General features: G+C 39.6%; 1 protein-coding gene across 5 annotated transcripts in view; it reads right to left on the reverse strand.

Annotated features, from left to right (window-relative positions):
* Window positions 1-233: 233 nt before the first annotated feature.
* Window positions 234-23,145, reverse strand: part of C7H8orf34 (chromosome 7 C8orf34 homolog) — a 97,283-nt gene continuing 74,371 nt past the window's right edge. For 2 of the 5 annotated variants that reach the window (XM_053395940.1, XM_053395941.1), the window contains exons 11-14: window positions 15,084-15,204; window positions 11,186-11,688; window positions 7,644-7,734; window positions 234-1,237 (exon numbers count right to left, since the gene is read on the reverse strand). In XM_053395940.1, the coding sequence (XP_053251915.1) occupies window positions 1,230-1,237; window positions 7,644-7,734; window positions 11,186-11,688; window positions 15,084-15,204 (723 nt within the window). In that variant the 3' untranslated portion in view covers window positions 234-1,229. Of the gene's footprint in view, window positions 1,238-6,301; window positions 7,735-11,126; window positions 11,689-15,083; window positions 15,205-23,145 lie in introns of those variants that run through there. The other 3 variants (XM_053395939.1, XM_053395943.1, XM_053395944.1) reach the window with 3 other exon arrangements.

Below are 23,145 nucleotides of genomic sequence, written 5' to 3' on the forward strand. Positions count from 1 at the left end.
TGGACTACAATTTGCATAGGCCTCTGCCGGCATGACCAGCAACCAGGAATTATGGGAGTTGCAGTCCAATGACATCGGGGGGGGCACCATGTTGGCTGCCCCTAATTTATGCTGTGGTAAACCACCTTGGAATCTAGATAAAATAAATACGTTTTATTTGAATGCTCTCTCCATGATTACTAGCTTTCAGAATGAAAACAGAAATGAAACAAAAAGCTCATATTCTCAGTATATTTGTGATAGGAATTTAATTTTATTTCTTCAATAATCTGACAATGTATATCTATTGTAACAGCAGGCAACTTTATTATGTGGTTATGGCTGAGAAACAGAAGGCACTAAACCAAACCCATGCTTAACAGAACAAATAGCTTAAATTAATGCACCAAATGCAGTCATTCTGACAGCTCTTTCATTTGAAATCTTCCCAGAAATGTCATACCCAGATCCAGAATAGTCAACTTGTTTCACACACAAACACATATAGTCAAATGCTTAAGTCATTTAGGATATGAGTAAAGAATATCATTTAATAAACTAGTATATTTCATTTGTGCATGCTGCATTCCACATTATTTCACTTAGTAGTCTCTTTATTTTGTAAAAGATTTAATTAGAACTCAGTAAAAGCAATGTGAAACTGCTGATTCTTAATAGTTAGGTTTGTGTGAGTACACATGCACACAAACACATGTAAAAAAACACACACATGTGCCCCACACCCCATTCATTCCTTTCTATTGTCTCAGCAAATTTCTACCGTGGTTATGAGTGAAAAGCCAACCATCCGTGACGTTTGAATGTTATATATACATATCGGCAGATGTGGCTAAATACTTTAAAAGTTTATTGATTTAAAAATGAGGAAAGTTTAGAAAAATATAAGGAGTAGAAAACCTTAGTCAAGTTATATGCATAAAATCTTTTAAGGGAAACTTTCATCAGGCAAAGTTTTATATATCAAATTAAAAGGGGTATGAATAAAATACATTATATTATGGACTATGTATTAAAAAGTGACTGTTAACCATCTTTACCTAAGGCCATTGTACAACAAGATAGATGTGAGGTTAGTGCATTTTAGCATACACACATTAAAATAATTCCACTTACGTTCTGTTGAATTTATAAAAATAAGCTTTTATTATACACAATCAGTGAAAAGAACTTTTCACTTGCAGGTTATATAATTATGAGAAACCATTCTTTATTACTTCCACCGATTTTGTTCACAAACCTGGAAAACAATAAAAGAACAGTTAGAAACAACATAACTGGAAAGAAACATGAGGAAATTAGTGTGAGCATCTTTTGTAAGGGTATTCTTACTGGTAATGAGTAGTGAGAACATGAAATACATAAATGTAGCTTAAATGAAGTTACACACAGTGATAAGGGATTATTGCCACTTTAAGAAATGTATTTGCACAGGAAGATGTTCCAACCCTGATCAATAACTCTCATGATAAAGCAAGGATCTTCATGGCCGGAAGTCAGGTCAAATTTGCATGTGGCGGGAACAAGGAATCCTTATGTGCTTGTGTAAATCTAAAGCAGAAGTTTATGTTTTAAGGATTAGAACAGGAATAGGGAAATTGTGGCTCTTCAGATGATGATGAATTTAAACTCCCATCAGCCCTAGCCAGCACAGCCCGTCATGAGGGATGATGGGAGTTGGAGCCTATTATTATTATTATTATTAAAATTTCTATACTGACCTTCATTTGAGGATCATAGGGCAGTTTACAATATAAAAACAAATACAATACAAAAACAGCAACTCTTCTCTCACACACTTAAGCAGGCCATAGTTTGTTTAATTAGCCAAAGACCTGGGAGAAGAGGGCAAGATGTTTTCCACCCTGGGCTTGAAGGCTGAGTGGGCATATGTGCCAGTGAGGGTGGTTTTATATGTTATGGAAAGAGTGACTACAAACCCAATGATGGATAGAAGGAAGATGGGTATGATTTGTGTTTTAATATTCACTTGTTGACTGCCATGCTATTTCAAGTGCCAAAGTTAACAAAACAATTTTAAAAGTAAGAACGTATGAACAGTGCAGGTTTACTGAAAACTGGCATCTCGTTTGGCTTTGTATTTCTGACACAATCACTTTTATTAAGACTAAGACTTCAAAAATGAGGATGCAATAATTACTATGTTTTAGACTTATCTCTGCATATTCCTTTTCTGCTAAGTTTATAAATGAGGTTCACAAATGATTTAAAATTTCACAGTATACAGGAAAATGTAATCTCTCCTGAATGCTCGGAATACCATTGTGAATGTTTATTTGAATGTAAGAGAGTCCTTTTAAGTCTAAATGACAAGTTAAACATTTATATCCAGTATGGTTTATCTTGGCATTTCCTATGAAGGATATTCAGTGTTGGAATCAGGATAAATTAGGAATCCCCCTATCATAGTTCTAAAATGGAAAGTCTTGTTTGCATTCACAATTTCACTGCACATTTAGATAAAATAGTTCAGTTAATTTGCTTTTAGCTATATTTGTTTAAATGGAAAAGCACTTATCACCTAACTTTTTATTGCATAGGTTACCAAAACTGAATGATTACACTGCTTATTTGGAGAGCTTGGCAGTTACAATGCCAATGTTAAATGGCCCCAAACCTGAAAACATACCTTTAACAACTTCTATGTTCAGGTTATGCTGAGTTTGTACAGTCCTGCTAAGAAAACCATCCTGTACTTGAAAAATCTGCAGCTGTGATCTCTCCCTTTCACAAATGCCATTTATTTCACAGCGGAGCTAAAACTTACAGTTCCACCCCCTCCCCAAATAAATACAAATAAAATAATAGCAATTCAGAATACTTTTTAGGCAACTTTGTGAACTTTTGCAACAATGTCTATTTATTTACTTTGTCTTCCACTCTTCCCTCAATGATAAAACTGCATAGTCAATCTGATTTGTTATGTCGCATTGCTAAGCAATCTCATTCACATATTTTCCCTAATTGTGTAGTATCAGCCAATCGACAAACGCAGGAAGGAGGAAGCAGAGGGAAGGGAATGACACCAAAGAAGCAACAGCAATTGCAATTGCAGAGTATTTAAGGCATCTCTAATTCCACCTCACTTGTTTTCATAAGTAACGCAAAAAAGTTTATCACAACAAATCATGACAATTACATGATGGAAACAATTTGCGGTTTATGGCTGTATTTCAAGCATTAAAATCTTAAGGACCAATTAACATGGTACTTTGTATATGCCAAGATTCATGTTCTTGTTTTCACTGCAATAAGTTTGTGGCGAAACAATACTCCGATGGCTGCAAAATGAGTAGGTCAGCCACTGGCCCTTAATGAGTTGAATCAAGGGACATTTGTGTGCACGTGTCAGAAATGAGAAGAGGTCAATTTTCAGGTGGAGATGTAGTGTAGCTATTCATCATTTTATCACATGCCCATTCCAATGGGCCAACCCACATCTCAATATGCACAAAGGTCCTTAATCAAAACACACCTGAAGTCCATATGTATCTGTCTACTGACAAGGACAAGAGATGTCCTCAATAAACAACCCTAAATTTGTATATCCACACTAATTCAGTTTAACTTAAATTTCCTGACTTAAATTTGTAGTTCACAAAAGGGTCTACAGCCTTGAATTTCATACTAAAATAAAAATAAAATTTTGAAATTCAGATTTTGCCAGCCTGGTTCATGCTATATGATCTGTGGTCCTCATTCTGGCAGGAATCCCAGAATTAGGTATGCAAAAATACACCACTGCTAATCATAACAAATAAATGAATCTGAAAACTCTGAATTCTTTTGAGCAAAAGCTTTCTGGTTTACATATCAGCCTCATTTGATAAACCTTTCTATTTTGTTTTCTCAATGATGCAGATGGTGTTTTAGACTTCTCTGTGAAACATTGAACAAAACTGCTATTGAATTATTTAAACTGGTAAAAAAGTAGGATTTTCAGTTCCACTTGTTCCATTCAAAGCTTCCTATCACTGGACCATACACACTGACCTGGGAGCAGTGCTTTTTTTTGAGGGGGTACGCAAGGATACACAGTTCCATCAAACTTAATGGGGTATACTTCTAACGAGATATGCATCAGATTGTGCACAGTAAATTTCCCAGTACAATGTTCATTAAATAATGTTGTGATAAATGAAGTTCTTTCATCTCAGCTGGTCAGATGATTAAAAACTATCTATAAAAAGCATTAGACTACTGTGATACCCTCTTTCCAAATACCTGTGCAGCTGGTGTAATTTTCTTTCACTGTCCAAAATTAGCTTTACACCTGGGCAGTTATTATCTTGAAGAAGTTGAAGAATGTAGTAAATATTAGCTGCATGTAATTTATTAAAAGCTGCGTCAAAGGACACCTGTTGTTGTTGTGAAGATTAATTCTACAGCTCTTCTGCTCATAGTCATAAATTATGAAGTTTCATTCCTCTTGGCACTAAATCAAGCACAGAGTGTCCATGAAGATTTCTAATGCATTAACTTTCCTCTCACACACCCAAATTAAATTAGGCTGGTCTTTACATGGTTGGGCCTTTTACCTGCATTGCACACTGGGAATTGGCACTGTAAACGATGCCAGGCCTTTTACTGGCTCTCCGCTTTACAGACATTTCAACACCTGGGTGTTGGCAGCCTGTTGGCAGCCTGCATTTTCCAGGAGTTGCCCTTCGCTTGTGAGATTGGCTACAGCAACTACATTCCAAAACCAGATGGTTGCCATTACCCCATATAATTATTTTTTAAAGACTTATTCCTTTAACCAATTTACCAGTCTCAGATGTCACATACAGTACAATATTGCTTAGATCAAACATTTTTGTTCTCCTGCAATGGTTAAAATAGTACAAAGAACAACCTACTTCATGCAGCAAAAGATAGGTAACTATGAAAGTTGATATATGGGTTTAAATCAAGATGCTAGTCTGTTGCGCCCTTAGAATATCTGCAAGAAGGTAGCCATTATTTTAATTACAGAGTTTTGACCCCTCTCTGCCTTGCATGTTACAGGTTTAAGCTAAAGTAAACAGTTTTTACTCATGAAAGCAAAAAGCAGATTTTTAAGTTACAACTCAGCGGGCTGAACTAATTTAGGAACATGGTATTGGTAAGTTGCGTTAGTAACATGAATGTTAGTTCTCTCTCAAAAGCCCAAATTAATTTGTTGCCTTATTATTGTCTCTATTTGTCTTTAACATCTGTTAATTTAACATGTGTAGATTTTTTCCAAGAATTCACAATGAAACAAATAAGAATTTTACATACATACTGAGCAATAAAATGAGCTGACGCAAAGTTGTAATTCCTAGTTGTCAAAATTAAAAGGTTCAGGAGATTTTCCTTTATTTTAAACTAAATCTAAAATAAAATCTAGCCCAGTTATATATGGCTTTTCTTCCAGTACATGTCCAGTGACTACAGGAATATCATATGGTGATATCTGGGGATGGGTGTTAGCTTCACAAAACTCTAGGAATTCATTCTTCTCAGGTGGTGGTTGACAGTGTCTGTCTGCCAGTAATATGGTTATGAAGTAATTTTAATCTATTCTAGTAATTTAACTTTTGTATGTTCTAAAGTAAGGTTGTAGTTTTTGTGATTTTATTATCTTATCTTTTTGTAAACCACTTACAGGTTTTTACAATCAAGCTACAATTACTGATGAAATAAATTGATTTATGGAATTGGTTTCCACTCCCCCTGCAGCCCTGCACACTCCACAAATCTGCTCTGAATTTTGGGGATTGTGCTAGGCTACAGAGAGGAGAAAAAAGGGAAGTCCTGCTGGGTAAACTGATGGTAGATAGATAGATAGATAGATAGATAGATGATAGATAGATAGATAGATAGATTAGATAGATAGATAGACAGACAGACAGACAGACAGACAGACAGACCGGCAAACAAAGAAGAGAAGAAGAAGATTTTGGATTTGATATATCACTACCCTAAGGAGTCTCAAAGCGGCTAACATTCTCCTTTCCCTTCCTCCCCCACAACAAACACTCTGTGAGGTGAGTGGGGCTGAGAGACTTCAGAGAAGTGTGACTAGCCCAAGGTCAACCAGCAGCTGCATGTGAAGGAGCGGAGACGCGAACCCGGTTCACCAGATTACGAGACTACCGCTCTTAAACACTACACCACATTGGCTCCCACATTTTGTACCCCGTCTATCTGACTGGGTTGCTCCATCCACTCTCAGCAGCTAACTACCTAGTGATGATCCAAATGGTGTGAAATCAATCCTGGAAAGAAAAAGTACATCTGTGGCATGTACTCTATTATTCTAACTGCAGGCTAGATTGAAAGGTTCCTTTGATTTCAGAGGAAAACTTTCTCCATCAGGAAGCAGTTTGACCTAACTTAATGTCTGAAATGCAAAGCATGACATTCTGAAATGATGTGAACATGCAAGTCCTAACAGATCACACATGTAAATTGTTCTATGGATAGTTCTGTGAGCCGAATAGGACTCTATCTAATGTAGTAATCCATTGCACATCTCAGAAAAGTGACAATGGCAACTCATTTCCAGGTAACTTCCTTGTGTATGGATTCAAATAGCACTTTGTGAGCATCAGATTTTGGGTCTGACCTGGCCTCTTGGGCAACATGTACAGGAAGGGCAAAAGAACTCACCATCAGAAATAAGGTAAATATTATTTAGAGCTTGATGTTCTAAATTTACAAGTTACGATTAAAAAAATATATATTGTTGTTGTCATATTGATGTAAACAAGTAACAGCTCAAAATGGTTTTCTTCCCTCTCAATTTCTCCACAAGTCTGATTTTTCTTACTTCAATATGTCTTGTTTAAATGGTTTCAGTTCTACTCACAAGGTGCTACTCACAAGCACCTGGTAAAACAGCCTGCTACAGTGTAGCCATAAAATCTAAAATAGTTTAGGAAATGACACACATTTTCACCCTGGCAGATTACAAACTACTGTGATTTTTTTAAAAAAGCAACTGTCAGAGCAATTCACATTTCCAGCAAGATTATTTATGTTTACTTGCCACCATATATAATTTGTTGTAGCCTCAGCACATGGAGGGAAACTAGCAGACACTACTTGTCTTAACTTCCATTATTTAGGCTCTTTAACCCAGTAAGATGTCTATCTCACACCCTTGAGCTGGGGCTGTGAAATATGTTTATGGCACAACAAGAATTATTCAAGCAAGCAAAGTTTTTAAAGCTGGGACTATAGTCTCCCCCCCCCCTTTTTTTTAGGACAGCACTCCAGGATGCTTGGTATCTGGTTGTGTTACTATACTCATTCAACAGAGATTTTGGCTTGGCACAACTTGGCATTCAACAGAGATTTTGGCTTAGCAGAACTTTTTATCCCTGGTCTCTGCATGTAGCACACATTGGTAAGAGATGAGTTAACATGTTAAGGTTTGTGGTATGGTAAGCAGGGAGGATAACCTACATGCACTTTCAGCCCTAAAGTAATTTAGCTGAGCTCCCATCAATAAAATCCATTGTTCTTCACTCCTGTAGGCAAATCATAACTAAACCTGCCAGAAATAAAAAGTAGTTTGCAGAGCACATATTTTGTGAAAATATGGTGCCTACTCCAAGCTGCCAACAATTTATATCAAACAAGGAGCAACCTCTTACGTTTATCTAGATCTGCTTCCACTCCTTCGCTTTCGTTATCGCTTGGTAAAATCCAAGGCTGGTGGGAAAGTTGAAGTTGTAAGAATTCATCCTGTAACAAAAATAACGGATGGAGCAGGTATAAGAATTAGGGCTGCAATGTTGTTTTTTTCAATTATACCCAAACAGATAAAAAGATTAAAGACCTTCAAGAAAATTCAAAGAGTCCTCCTGATTAATTGGGTATCAGTTTGGAAGGGGACTCTTTCTGCCCTTTCTGTGTTGTACTTGTCAATCCCAGGAGTTATGTGCTAGAATAGAGACTCAGAGCTGAGTGTGGGTTCTAGGCTCCTTGGAAGAGTCAACTTCACAAGGAAAAAAGCTGATGGCTTGTGTCCCCAAACCAAGGCCTAGACATCATACCACTTCTTCCAAGGAAGCTAGAAAGTTGCAGTTCTGTGGATTTTCTTGGGAAGAAGCTCCATTGAAGTCAGCGAAGTTAACAAATAGCCAGAAACCGAAGATTTTATGCACATGCAAATTTAACCAATCCCAAACTCAGTTGATTAATCTATGATTTCTTTAATCGTGTGACAATTCTAGCAAAACTGACACATAGAAGGATTGTCTCTGTGTAGAAAAGTAGCAAATAAATGAATCTTGATATACAATGAACAGATGTAAGCTGTAATAAAATCCAGACTTCTTGCAGCAAAATAACCCCCCGTTTTCTAAATTGCTTGCAGATCAGGGAGGACATGATTTCACACAGAGAAGCATTGATGTGATTTTAACACAGGATTCATAGGAGGATGGCTTCCTGGACACTTTTGTTTGGAAGTATGTTGTTTGGGCTGCTGTTGCTGTGCTGGGAATTAGCCAACAAGTGAAACCCAGTACCTAAGAAAGTTTATTGTGCTGAATAAATCTTTGGTCAATACAAAAGGTAGTGATGTTTTGAGACTCACAAGGTTCTTCTTTGGAGAAGCCACAAGACAGAGGCTCAGTGTGATCTGCATTTGAAAAGGCAAAGGGCCCAGCTCCACATGACATTTGTCACACAGCAGTTTCTTTTGTAGTTGTGCATTTACTTTTTCTTGCACAAATAACCAGCACAGGAAGTCCTGAACCAGATAGGGGCTGTGTGGTATAGAAGAGGAGGGCATTAGCCCCTACCCCCACCACTGTCCTGACTTAAATCAACCCCACTGTATCCCTGCTAGCAGGTACCAATAATAGCAGACATGTGATGGAAGACTAATTCCAATCAGTTCTGCAAAGGAAGCCTCTGTTCCCCATGCCACAGTCTTGATACATCCTGTACCTCCCAATGTTGGCTATTTTTGAAATAAAAAGCAACTATGCGGCACCAAACTATGCAAAAAAATGGGCCAAGTCTTGAGGTAACTTGCAACCAACCTACACTAGGCAAATAAGGTCACTGGAATGTATTAAAGTTGTTTCCCACTGCAGTTCAAGTTGTTTCCCATTGAGATGAATGGGATCTATTAGTCATGACGTAAGTTGGGTTCCAAAGACTTCAATGGGAACTAAGTTCAACTTATTTAATTAAGACATAACCCACTGACGCGGGTGGCACTGTGGGTTAAACCACAGAGCCTAGGACTTGCCGATCGGAAGGTCGGCGGTTCGAATCCCCATGACAGGGTGAGCTCCCATTGCTCGGTCCCTGCTCCTGCCAACCTAGCAGTTCGAAAGCACGTTAAAGTGCAAGTAGATAAATAGGTACCGCTCCAGCAGGGAGGTAAACGGTGTTTCCGTGCGCTGCTCTGGTTCGCCAGAAGCAGCTTAGTCATGCTGGCCACATGACCCGGAAGCTGTACGCCGGCTCCCTCGGCCAATAAAGCGAGATGAGTGCCGCAACCCCAGAGTCGGTCACAACTGGACCTAATGGTGAGGGGTCCCTTTACCTTTAACCCACTGTAGAAAAGCTGTTTATAAAGCATGTTGTTGGGAAGGGCCATACAGTCTGACGGTCTCCCTGTCCCTCCCAAACATCAAGATAAGAGCTATTGCAGACTCCAAGAAATACTGTCCCAAAGAGATTCAGCATTCAGTTGTCACACTTCATGAAAGGCTGAGGGAAACACTGAGAATCTGATCCTCAAACCTATTTGTCTCAATTGGGACTCCACTTGTAGAAAGGTCTGGAGATCTAAAAGACTAAATGTGCATATAAGTGCATGTAGGAAAGGATTTAAAAACTTGATTTATTCATTCTGTAGCAATAATAAAAACATTTATCTACGTTACATTGCTTGGTTTGATTTTGAAATGAGCTGGTAATACAACACACCTGCACATTTGCTACAGCATATTCCCTGCCAACAGAAATGCAGGCATGTGTACAAGAACTAAGATCATCAAGCAACTTATAATTCTTTCAGACAGAACTCCGAAACTAAAATTTTGCACTTTTTACAAAAAAGAACTTCACAGATGACATGTTAACCATTGCCAAATTCTTTAAGCATCGCTCTTTGCCTGTTTAAAAAAAAATGCCTGCTTATAACATGGTCTCGCCCATAATGATAGGAAGAGCTTTAAAGAATATCACTTACTAGAAACGGGACAGAAAATGTTCTAGCATTCATTCTTTGAACACTGCACATTTTAATAATTTGTCCATTTTTTAAAAAAAATATTATGGATTGACATTGAATTACTAAGCAAATTGTGACAGATTCATGGACTGCTGAGGATAAAACTCCTTTACTGAAGCTTCACACCTACCTGAAGCAATTAAATAAAATGCGACCCAGCCATATTCAATCTTTTGTGGGTTATTGGTGCCATAGCTCAATATCCCAGTCTCATACAATGGATGGGAAGGGACAGGTTTGTTTCCTTACTACACAGATGGTACCTGAGATCCACAGACACGTTGGATCTCACAAAACAAAATTCTCTGTGGAATTCTACTTGTGAGCAAAAAGGAGGTATGTGAATCCTCCTCGCAATTTGCTTTCCAAATATGAAATATAAATCTCAACTTTTTCTTTTAGGAGTGTTAACACCACTCTGAACATGCAACATTTGCCATTAACTCTTGTCATAACATGAAAAGAGTCTGCTCAACTAGGACAGTGGTCCATTGAATTCAGCATCTTGTTCTCACAGCGGCTAACCTTAAGCCTATGGAAGCAGATTTTGCTATCTTCCCTTTCCACACACACCCCAGCTCCCAGTGCCACCTCCCACAGTTACTTCAAAAAAATACCCCAACCCACTGGAGTAGATTTTCAGGGAGTAAGAGGGCTAAAGAAAGAAATGTGCAAAAATTGCCTTCCTCCAATATAAACCTCTGGCAAGAGATAGAGAAATAAATACATGCACGCTTATGCACATGTGTGTACACACAGACTTTGAACACCACTATGAACAAGTAGGTGTTGGATCTAGTCTCAAACATTATATGATAATATATGGGCAATATACGAATAGTCAACTGATTTCAATAGGTCAGCTCTGAGTATGACTTACCTGGATATATACAGGATTCTGATTTACTGACAATTTTTGCTTTCAAATATATAACTTACTTCGGACAAACTGCTTCTTTGAGTGACGTTTCCTAGAGTGTCTCCGCTTGTTTCCAGGAGCCCTGAGGGAGTAGTGATGGTCCTCCCAAGTTGGTTCTTTGATATTAAAGACCGGCTTCTCTGCATACTAACAACTCCCTCCTTGTTTCCTTGGTTGCTAGGGGAAAGAGGTTTTTGCAACAAAGCATTTGGGGCTGCAGGTCTGTTTGCTGGAGCTGGGAGCACAGAAGACCTGTTGGTCTGTGTACTGGGAGACTGAGGCCTACTGTTTGTGACACTTGAGACCTTCAGTCTATTGTTGCTAGATAATGGTGGTGATTTGTTTCTTTGAAGCTGGAGCTGAATATCTTTCCCAGTCAGACTTGGCACTTGAGGTCCTGAATCCTGGCTTGGTGGAACTTTAAAATTTCCTTGGTGATCTAGTGCAACTAAATTAGTTTGTTGGCTACTGGTAATCCGCAATAGTCTTCCTTCTTCCCACAGCGCAAGGTCCTTTGCGATGTCTGCACAGGCAGAAAAATAACACAATATAACAGGAACTGAAATCCCTGTATCTTATTGATCATCATGTTTGTTTGAACTTGAGGATATAGTTTATTTCTTTCTCTAATACTAAGGAACTTGGATTCATATCAGCAAGGGACTTACTAAGTGGTTTCTGGCAAGCCACTTTCTTGGACTCATTCCTCACAATCATTTCTGATAGAGAAACCTCTATAAGCAGATGTCATATTCTGCTAGGGAAAAAGGTGGATATAATAATAATAATAATAATAATAATAATAATGGCAGCAATAGTAATATTCGAATGGTAATCTAAGCAATCTGGTCTGGAATAGGGCTCTACTGCAGTACATGCTGCCACAACCCACATGCTGGGTTGCCACTAAGCAAGAGAGCATTCATAAAAATTACCATCTCGAAATTTTACAGACATCAGCACATCCCTAAAGAATCTCTTTTTTGTCATGATTCGGTGAGTGCCAGACTTCTCTAAATTCCTAGGTCCAGCAGGTGTTAGAATTTAATGAAGGCTTGGGGAGTTAAACTGGATGCTAGACCTCTAATGCCTGGATTTAGCTTCCTGTGTTCAGGAGATCACCTGGGAAATAGGCCTTTACGAGAACAAAGGAAGGCCAGACTGAAAATGGGTGAGATCCCTCCTCCAGCTCTGAGATAGTTAGAAGAACTAAAGCCAGAGTTTGGTGTAGAGTTGGCTGTCTTGTGACCTGGAGAAAAACAGGTTGCAGGCTGCTAAAGGCAGCAAGCTGGAGGGAGGGTCAGAGCACAAGGACTGATTTGTGTTTGAATCCAAGGCTGCGGCTATGGCAATCACTGGTTTAATGGACATCTTTGCTTAATTTAATAAAAAGGTAAGAACAGGTATTGCTATTGTTGGTATAATATTAACATAGTTGAGTGGAGAAAATGATGCCATCAATGATTTTTTTTAAAAAAATGATTTTGCCTGCATTACGCTTTTTCTTAAAAAAAAATACATATCACTTCACTTCACAATTTGGAGACTACCTGTTTAAATTGTCTGGGTCAATAGATGACAATGCAAATGCCATAACTTAAACCAAATGTGGAATGAGCTCTCTCACAATTAAATTAACCTGTGTTTTTGCAAATGACTGGGTTCATTGACTTATCTACGGTGAATAAGAAGGTATGTTGGAAAACTGATATATGCTGTTTATGTTTCAATGAGAGTTCAATGAACATCATAACTTTTGGCCCAAGATGCTATCTAAAAAACTGATTGGTTCTGCTGATAAGCAAAGCATTTCAATCATTTCTCCACAGCTAATTTAAAGATTTCCACTACAAAATGGTTTTCATTTATTTAGCATAGAATATATATGTTGATTTTGAACATCAGCTTTTCCCAATGGAAGAACGGAAATATTTCAAAAGAGAATATAGTGCCACCAAATATTTTGATGTATTTGGCATATTAATTTATTTAAGAAAGTTCTCATTCGTGGCACATAAATTGAAATAGATACAGACATAGAATATTAAATGGGACTGTGAAAGGTCTGTGAGGTAATAAGTCTGGGGACTTGATGGATGCCTCACAATCAACCAGAGCCTAGCACTTGGTGATCTGAAGGATATCTACTTATTTACCTATCTACCTTTCTGAACTTGATTGCTAGCAGTTGGTGGGATGCCACTGCTCTCCCAGTTTCCATAGATAACATGATTCTGACTTACTGGGAGAAGATGGGCAGGGAGCTTGGCATTGCACAGACATGATGGCAAGAGTGGCAAATTGGCTCCACCACACGGCACAGCTCAGAGCTCCCCATGCCTCCCCATACAGTGTGGGCCAGTAGCATGCTGTGTTTGGAAGCCAGGAGAGCAGCAGCATCAGCACCTCCACTGGCCACTACTGGTTACTAAGGTAATGTCTAAACAGCAGAGCTTTTCATCCTGAATATCTTGATGGGCGGAAGCAGGAGGCAAATGGTAGTGGTAGGTGACATAGACAAAGTGGGGAGGAGCATCACTAATTAAACCTCATCCTTATATGGTGAACACTGGGGTGAAGCGACGCTGAGCAATGAAATTGAACGGGCCAACAAAGACATGTTCAAATAACCCAGTAAACCTTGGATGCTTCTAGCCACTAGGCAGCTGTCCCTCAGATCTGTGCCCTGCGGAGCACATGAAGTAATAGTGGGACCCCACCCCTCTGCCAGCTTATATACCCTCCCCTGATGGGTTGCGCGCCTGCAACCTGAGACTTCTCCTGCATGGAGGTGTGCCTCCTGCCCACACTCTTGGGAGCCAGACATCATGCTATGAACTGATTAGTTTTCGCCCCATGCAAAAAGCACCCATAGCTCAGTGGCAAGAGCTTTGCAAGCAGAATATCCCGGGTTCAATCCCCAGCATCTCCAGGTAGGGCTGACAAGGACTCCTGCATGAAACCCTGAAAAGCAGCTGCCTGAGCTAGAGGAACCAATGGTCTGACTTGGTATAAGGCAGCTTCTGGTGTTCCTGTCCAAAGCTTCGTGTTTAGAACTGGGATAAAGTGTGACTGTGGAAACTAAGGATGAAGAACTGGGATCAGTTCTCTTCTGGACCTTGGTGATACCGGATAATGGAAGACCATCTTTGAACAAGAAAATTGTTTCCTTGACAATGAGAGTTTCTTTCCTTTATGGACCTAATCTTGTGACCCCTTCACTGTGACTATTCTCCATAAGTAGTAGTAGCAGTAGTAGTAGTAGTAGTAGAAGAGTTTGGATTTGATATCCCGCTTTATCACTACCCTAAGGAGTCTCAAAGCGGCTAACATTCTCCTTTCCCTTCCTCCCCCACAACAAACACTCTGTGAGGTGAGTGGGGCTGAGAGACTCCAGAGAAGTGTGACTAGCCCAAGGTCACCCAGCAGCTGCATGTAGAGGAGCGGAGACGCGAACCCGGTTCCCCAGATTACAAGTCTACTGCTCTTAACCACTACACCACACTTGCAGTAATTACTGCAAGACCAGGCACCTAAGGATTATCCTTCAGATTGCAAGTACAATATGATGGTTTCAAAGGATAATATTTCCTTCAAACTTTGAGTTTTCTGGAGCCATTTGGGAAGATTTATACAATGCTGTTTTAGCAGTAATAACAATAATTCACTAACACTGAACGTTACTGAGCTATGGAAACAAATGTGTAAGGAAGCTGTCCAGATATATTTTGATTATGATCTACAGGCAAGCCTCAATGTCTGTCTTAAAATGAGTATTTGTTGACTCAAAGTACTACAGTAACGAAGATTGGAAAAAGAAACACCACCCCTGTTAACACCTTATTGTTCAATCCACTAAAATCTGTCCTGAAATTTCTTCCCCAAGCAAATGCTAGGGTTTTATGTCACTATACCTACCAGCAAGGTGTTTTTCCATGGTTTGAAGTTCTTTTGCAGCCAATGAATCTTTCAATAGCTTCTGGCTTTGGGAGTCTCCACTGCTGGAACTCATCATATCTAGATCCCAAACTGGTTGATTCTGGCACGATAAAAAAAAACCAGGGAGAATGCTAAAATGTTTTTGTACACTTATTAAAAAAGGTAGTTACCAAACATCAAAACGGCACGTTCTTTTCATTACATAATTGAGACAGTCTGGTACTGCTTACCTGTATAGAGACTGGCACAAAATATGGCAGCATACTGGGCCGAAATTTGAAATGGTTTATACTCTCTGTGATCCCACTGACTTCAGTGAGAGTGCCTTTAGTTTAAGTCAACATCAACTTGGCTTCAATATCTATATAATTCATCACCTCTGGGGACAAAACAGCATTTCTAGTGCTGTTGTATCATTGCAACAAAATATAAAAATAAAATATTCCTTTCAGAAGGAACTAGTCATGATGCCCTTACTGTACTTTGGAAGAACTGTTGGCAACGAAAGCATTTGTGCTGTCATTTGGTTATTGAACACTGCAGTGCTCAGAATTACTTATATTTTTTTGGAAGATTGTCAGCTAACTTTTAAAAGTTGTTTCATGAGAAACCATGAAGTAAACTTGGTAGTTTCTTTTTACATTCAGAGAAGCTAACAAAAAACATATGACCAGATGTGGAATACCATTAAAACAACACGCGTGTAGGTTAATTAAAGTAGAAATTAGCTATCCATTAGAGCACAATTTATTTTATTTATTACATTCATATCCTTCACTCTCTCCAAAGATCTTGAGGAAGTGTACATGGTGTCCCATCCATTTTATTCTCAAAACAATCTTATATGGTAGTTCTGGCTGAAAAGTGTCTGACTAGCCCCCATGGTCACATGGCCAAGTAGAATTTGAACCTTCATCTCCCCAGTCTTAGTCAGATACTTTAATAACTGCATCATGCAGAAAGTAATAAAAAGAATCTTTAAAAAAACCTTTGCATAAAAGAAGTAAATACCATTCACAGATCTGTTAATATATTTTCTGGGTTTCTAAGAAATGTGTTCACAACAAATGAACACGATACCATGAAATTATATGCCTATACATAAACCACGATTTTTTTTCTTGCAGAACCCCAAAGCCTTTTGTTTAGCCATAAACACATAAGCTGCTGTGTTTATGCAAAAACATTTAAACTGTGAAGCTCCATGTTAGCACAGGAAAGAAAATCTGGCTGCATTTAAGTATCACATCAATCAACTTTATAAAAGCGGCTGGAGATTATATCTGGTGTATTTCCTTACTAATGCAGAATTTGGAATGAGAGTGTTCCAACTGACTTTGAGGTCCAGTGCCGAGGGCCTTCTGGCGGTTCCCTCACTGCGAGAAGCTAAGTTACAGGGAACCAGACAGAGGGCCTTCTCGGTAGTGGCACCTGCCCTGTGGAACGCCCTCCCACAAGATGTCAAAGAGAAAAACAACTACCAGACTTTTAGAAGACATCTGAAGGCAGCCCTGTTTAGGGAAGCTTTTATTGTTTGACAGACTATTGCATTTTAATATTTGTTGGAAGCTGCCCAGAGTGGCTGGGGAAACCCAGCCAGATGGGCAGGGTATAAATAAATTATTATTATTATTATTATTATTATTATTATTATTATTATTATTATTCCTACAGCAGAATAGGCTTAATTTTGAAAAACTCTATTTTTGTCCCCACATTTACTCCTCAAATCATGAAATCATGTAAGCAGAAAAGCTAAAAACATACCCACACATGTACAACCCTGTGTGTTTCACATACTTTGTTAGACTCTTGTATCTGCAAACACATGTTGTCATTACAATTTCAGATGCGTAACTAGGTCAACTGACATCTGGTGAGGGAAAGTGTTCCCTAAGAGGAAGTGGGGCACATATTTGGGTCCATCTACATGTCTGAAAGCGGTGCCATCTTTACTCCCAACCAATTGGCTTGGTACAGGAAACTAGTAAGACAATGGTTTCTGTCCGATAATTTTGTGTGTCAGCATCCAAACCTACAACTAAGAAGTACATTATCCTTTTCAAGTGTTTTGCTAGCAGCAGCGGCTCACAAGGGGGGCAGTGGCATTATCCTGGCATCACTACACTCATTTGCCTAGCAGCAGTGGTTCATGAGAGGGCAGCAGCAGTGGCATCTTCACCCTACCAGCCACCCCTGGATCCATTCTGCTGTAAGGCAATATCCTGACCAGGCAGGCATCTCACAGGTACAGCCTGTTTTTCTGTTGCTACACTCCTATGGAAGCTGTGTCCCCATGGGGACCAGAGAACATTTAGTGGCCTTAGTGTTCCTTCTTACTGCTCCCCAGCATTGAATGAAAGGGCCCCTTCCTGCAAAGGCTACACTCTGACCGAACAGTGAGCAAATGTCTATCACCCCTCTTTTAAGATGGGGCACTGCAGAGTCCCGTTCCAAAGAACTTTCCAGATTCTGTTCCTTGTGGCACCCTCTCAGCGCTTGCCCAACTAGAACAAATAGCCAAGTGACATCTCAACCTAAAAGTGTGAGCGAAGTTAGCGGGTGCAGCTTCCCTCAAACCCCTGAAGGTTAGGAACTGGCTTTGGGCAGAGAGGTAAGAAGCAGATGCACAAGTGGCATGTGTGCCTGCTTTTCACACCTGCTGTGCAATATCCAAGGTGGGACTCACACACAATCCCGGCAGTGAGATATGGAAATCGTAAGTGCATCTGCTACTGATGCACGTCTGCATTACATCAGAAACGCAACAAATACACAAGTCACTCATGGATACAGGGGCGAAGCAAGGTGGGTGCGACCCGCAAAAGCTCCCTCAACTCTGGACCCAAACCCTGGAATCCTCAAAAAACCTCAACAACTTTGGCCAACCCTCCCATAAAAACAACTCAACAACTTTGGTTCAACAACTCCTGGCAATGACAATGGGTAGATCACAGGCAGCCTTTTTATACTGTGATTAGATCGCAGTCTCTTGGGAGTCCAACTAGATTTCAATGGGGGAGTAGAGTTGACAAGAAATTTTCCACTCCGGGTACCACCTGACCTTGCTACGCCACTGCATGGATCTGCTTCTTGCAACTGACAGCAGTCTCTCTAAAGACTGGTTTAGAAAGCTATGCAGCAGCCTAGGACTTTGTGAAGTTCTGTCACTCATTCTAGCTTCTAAGCCTATCTGCTCACCCTCTGAGTTGTCAGTGCAGCTAGAAACACTGGTTGTGAGCATAAAAGGCTTCTTTAACTTTCCTTCTCTGCATTATAGCACTTTTCCCCACAGATCAGGTAGACTAGGCAGAGCACAATCATTAGTTGGTGCCAGACCACTTAAAAACTGACTCCACAGTGACATCTGGCGGTCAGACTGAGGTTCTCCAGCCTCTGCTGATAATAACGTTGAAGCCAATGAATAAATAATACAGTGGCGCCTCGCAAGACGAAAAAACCGCTAGACGAAGAGACTTGCAGAACGGATTCTTTTCGCGAAGCAAGCCCATTGACGGATTAGCGGATTAGCGCTATTAGCGGCTTTTAGCGGCTTATCGGCTTAGAAAAAGGGGGGGGGGACCCGCAGGAACTCGAAAGACATTTTCATCTTGCGAAGCAAGCCCATAGGAAATTCGTTTTGCGAAGCACCTCCAAAACGGAAAACTCTTTCGTCTAGCGAGTTTTCCGTCTTGCGAGGCATTCGTCTTGCGGGGCACCACTGTACACTAAATGACTTGGAGAAACTCTTCGGTACTGATGGTAGTCAGTTAGGTTTCCTTCCTCTGAAATACTGCCCCGTTTGCAAATGGTGAAATTCCAGAACATGTCAAACAAACTTCTTGGGGAACTGATCAATGAAGAGATACTGGTTTTTGAAAGATTTCAACGAATATGTCATACACTTAAGACACACGTGATAGCTCTATGTTACTGCCTTATGTATATATGTGTACTCTGTGAAACAAACATGTTTCTGCTTCCTACCTCATAAATATGGCTTGTAATACCATAGCTGATAAGATTATTCAAGCTTGTCATTAGTTTTCCGAATGCTTGGGCATGACTGATGACATTTAGCACAACACACAGCTACAGGAAAACGGTAGCAGTTATTTGTCTGCTTTCTCAATAAAGTTTTGATGTTTGAAAAAACAAAACCTTTAATGGCGGACAAAACCATCAATGGCTACTAGCCATAATGTCTATGTAAGCATTAACCCTACAGTCTTCCTACCTGAGCTTTACCTAGTGCCCTTAATCCACAAATCCTCCCCAGTAGGGGAGACAACAAATATGTCAACAGACTTCCCAGCTGCCATATAAGCATTAAGCATGACTCTTGATCATGCTGCCATAAATGCACATTGAACAGAAACATGAGTTCTGTTTGGGTAGCCAGTTGTGGTTATTGCATTCTTCCCTGACAAGGCAAGTATACAGGGCAGAGTCAAAATGGCACTTCTTCTCATATTATGCATGGTTTTTCTTAGTGCAAAGATCATCACATTTATTTTCTTGAATTAAAGGCCATAGCCCCACATAGCTCCAATTGAACACTACAGCCCTGCTGCTTTCCAGAGGCTCTGACACCAAAACCAACAATTGGCAGATGAACCAAGAGAAACAAAACGTAGCTGGGTGTACAAGCAAACACAGAATCACAGAATTGTATAGATGGAAGGGAGCCTGAGGGTCATCTTCTTCCACGATGTCTTGTACTTGCCATATACCTCAAATTTTGGAAATATAATTAAAGTGTGCTTTAATTATACTGTGATGCTACAACAGGTATTCTGGAAATGCGTGGGAAGTTTAATATGTTGGGAAGCTTTGCAGCTCTGGCTCCTGCTGTCAGATAAGCCTGTGGACTTGGAAATGGATGGGCAGCAGGACTAAGCAAGTACTGGCTGAGCGCCTTCTGGCAGTTCCCTTACTGTGAGAAGCAAAGTTACAGGAAACCAGGCAGAGGGCCTTCTCGGTAGTGGCTCCTGTCCTGTGGAACGCCCTCCCATCAGATGTCAAAGGAATAAACAACTATCTGACGTTTAGAAGACATCTGAAGGCAGCCCTGTTTAGGGAAGTTTTTTAATGTTTTAATGTATTTTTAATCTCCTGTTGGAAGCCGCCCAGATGGGCAGGGTATAAATAATAAATTATCATCATCATCATCATCATCATCATCATCATCATCATCATCTGTGAACTCTGCCAAGCTGCTCAGGCCCTGGGCATTTCTGACCTTGTTCATATTGTGTTTTCAAAGCGTCCTTTCTCACTTGTTTATAATTCTCTTTGATATTATTGCTATTATTTGTTTTAGTTAGTGAAGCAACATATAGACCAACTTATATGTAGCACCATATCAACCAAATACCCCAAGATGTGGTGGTGGAATTTTATACTACTTACCTAGAAATTCTGTTTGCTGTGGTGTTTTTATTTTGTTTTAAAATGTTAATAATTCCAATATATAAATCTAGGGCACTTTCTTTCTTAATATTTGGATTAGACCAGCATGGCCCTACAACTTTAGGGTGGTTTTTGTATCTCAGGCAATGACTTAGTGAAACACAGTTAATATTAAAATCAAGTACACATTGGCAGTTCTTTTTTAATTGTGACCTTGATATTACTGGCATTTTTATTTCATTGTAATGACCTTTGGCTATACACAATAAAACTGTGACTGGCTGAATCATGACAATTTTCAGACAAAGGAAATTATTAAAGTGTTCTTGTCCATGTTACTTTTGGAACTGGATTTCGGCTACTCTTACCTAAGATTGAACCGAGGCAAGGCCCCAGCTATCGCAGCAGTGGAAAACTGTTCTCAAGCAATATATCTAAGATGTATCTGCCAGCAGCCGAGGTCAGCCACATGTCAGTTTAAAAGTTTCCCCCCATGTCTTCATTATTTTTTCACTTACATTATATTTATTTTTGTCTTTACTCAAGTTACTACAGATAAATTCTTCCTGGCATGAACATTAACAGAAAGAAAAGACCCAAATTCAATCATTACTTATCTGGTTCTTTACATTTTTGGAAAATACTGTAAGAGGGTAGGAAAAAGGAAACATGCCTGAACATCAGCATATTAAGAAACAAGATCAACCATCACTTGTGTCACCAGACACAAGTGATTTTTTGCTCTTCCATTTAGGAAATATACAAAACTGAAACACATTAAAAGACATTAAAACTATGACAAATCTCAGGGCCAAAATTTGCATGACCGATGCGGTTTCTTCAAAGGTGTGCTCAATTAAACAGCATAAGAGATTTCAGTTTTAGCATACCCAAAAGCAAATTGAATGAAACTGGCTTTGTTCACTGAAGTAGGTTGTTCCTCAATCAATACATTTCCTTTTATTTTAATGGCTCTTTATCGTAACAAATGCTAGCTATAGCTGAGTTGGCTGGTCCTTATTCCCCCGGGGCCATAACATAAACTTGGATCTGCCAAGTTGGGGAATCTGATGGAGTTGTTCTGGCTTACAAAATTGTGTTCCCACTAATCTAGGCCCCTTTGGCTTCACCTGGTTTTCCAGAACAGGGGTTTTGTCACTCAGTACTTCTAACACCAGAAAGCAACTTCTAGTTCAAGAATAGTCAACTAGGTTGTTTTAACAGTTACTATATCCCAAGGAAAAACCTGATCACTGGGCTAGTCACTCTTTTAAATAGTGACGTTGCACTCATCTTTTCTGAGTGATTGTTAATCTTGAAGGCTTAACCTGCTTTCTGGAAACAGAAGTGTTCTAAAGCAGGAGGCTGCAGAAAATTTGTGGAAGGGCCTAGACTCTGTTTCTTCATTTTCCCTGTAGTTACAGTGGTAGCTCGGGTTAAGAACTTAATTCATTCCGGAGGTCCGTTCTTAACCTGAAACTGTTCTTAACCTGAAGCACCACTTTAGCTAATGGGGCCTCCCGCTGCCGCCGTGCCACTGGAGCACGATTTCTGTTCTCATCCTGAAGCAAAGTTCTTAACCCGTGGTACTATTTCTGAGTTAGTGTAGTCTGTAACCTGAAGCGTCTGTAACCCAAGGTACCACTGTATATTTTATGTAATTTAACTACTGTACATAAAAGCTAATGCAAACTATTGATGGTGAACAGACTGGCATTAACACAGTAGAATCCTGTAAGATTATGGAGGAGCTAGTCTGCTTGCTCCAGCTCACACTGAAACAATAAACTATGGTTTATTGCTGCAGGAATGAGATTCACATGCCTAGCCTGCTAACATAAGGTTAGCAATGCCAGCTGGGACAATTGAGAAGGCTGACTAGACACACGGAACTAGATTCAGCACTACTCCTTTGGGGGCAGGACTATCAAAACTATTAGCAACAGCCATCTGTTAGGTCTTGCACACATGGTTCCAAATCAAGTACCACAAGTCACTGCATAGATACTGAGTTCTAGCATGTGAAAACAGCACCATTTGGGGACAGGTATTCCAACGTTTTTGCAGCGTACTGCTTTTTATAATTCTTATACGAGAACAAATAACACATTCTGCACTTTCTGGGGATGATTTTATCCTTAGAACTTTTCTCCCGATGACATTTCAGAGGTGCATAAGCATGCTTTTCATTTCTCAGACAAGGCTAATGTGAAGCTTGCAATGACCAATGTCAGGCTGAAAATAACAATTCAGGAAAACAACTAAAAAAGGAGCCAAGATGAAATGTATTTCAGTGATACTGACGCCAGTAAAATCTGGAGATTGCTATTTAGTAATCAGCTCCTGTCAGAATTACATACAAATTAATTTGGCTGAACTTTTCATTTTTCCAGTTTCAGTTTCAACTTTATGAAATGATTCAATGTCAAAAAAAGAATGGACAAAAAGTAGTTGAACAATCTTCATCTACTCAAGATGAAATGGAAATATTTGTCACAGACTTCAGAACATGGTTAAACATTTCCGTGTTCCTGTGAATCTGTCTCTTTCATTAATCCTGCCTGAGGAGGATATAAGAAGACTGATAACTTTCCAAGCAACTAATGAAATACTCTGCATGCAGGGTAAT

The sequence above is a fragment of the Podarcis raffonei genome, chromosome 7 (genome assembly GCF_027172205.1).
Source record: "Podarcis raffonei isolate rPodRaf1 chromosome 7, rPodRaf1.pri, whole genome shotgun sequence".
NCBI classification, from domain to species: Eukaryota; Metazoa; Chordata; class Lepidosauria; order Squamata; family Lacertidae; genus Podarcis; species Podarcis raffonei.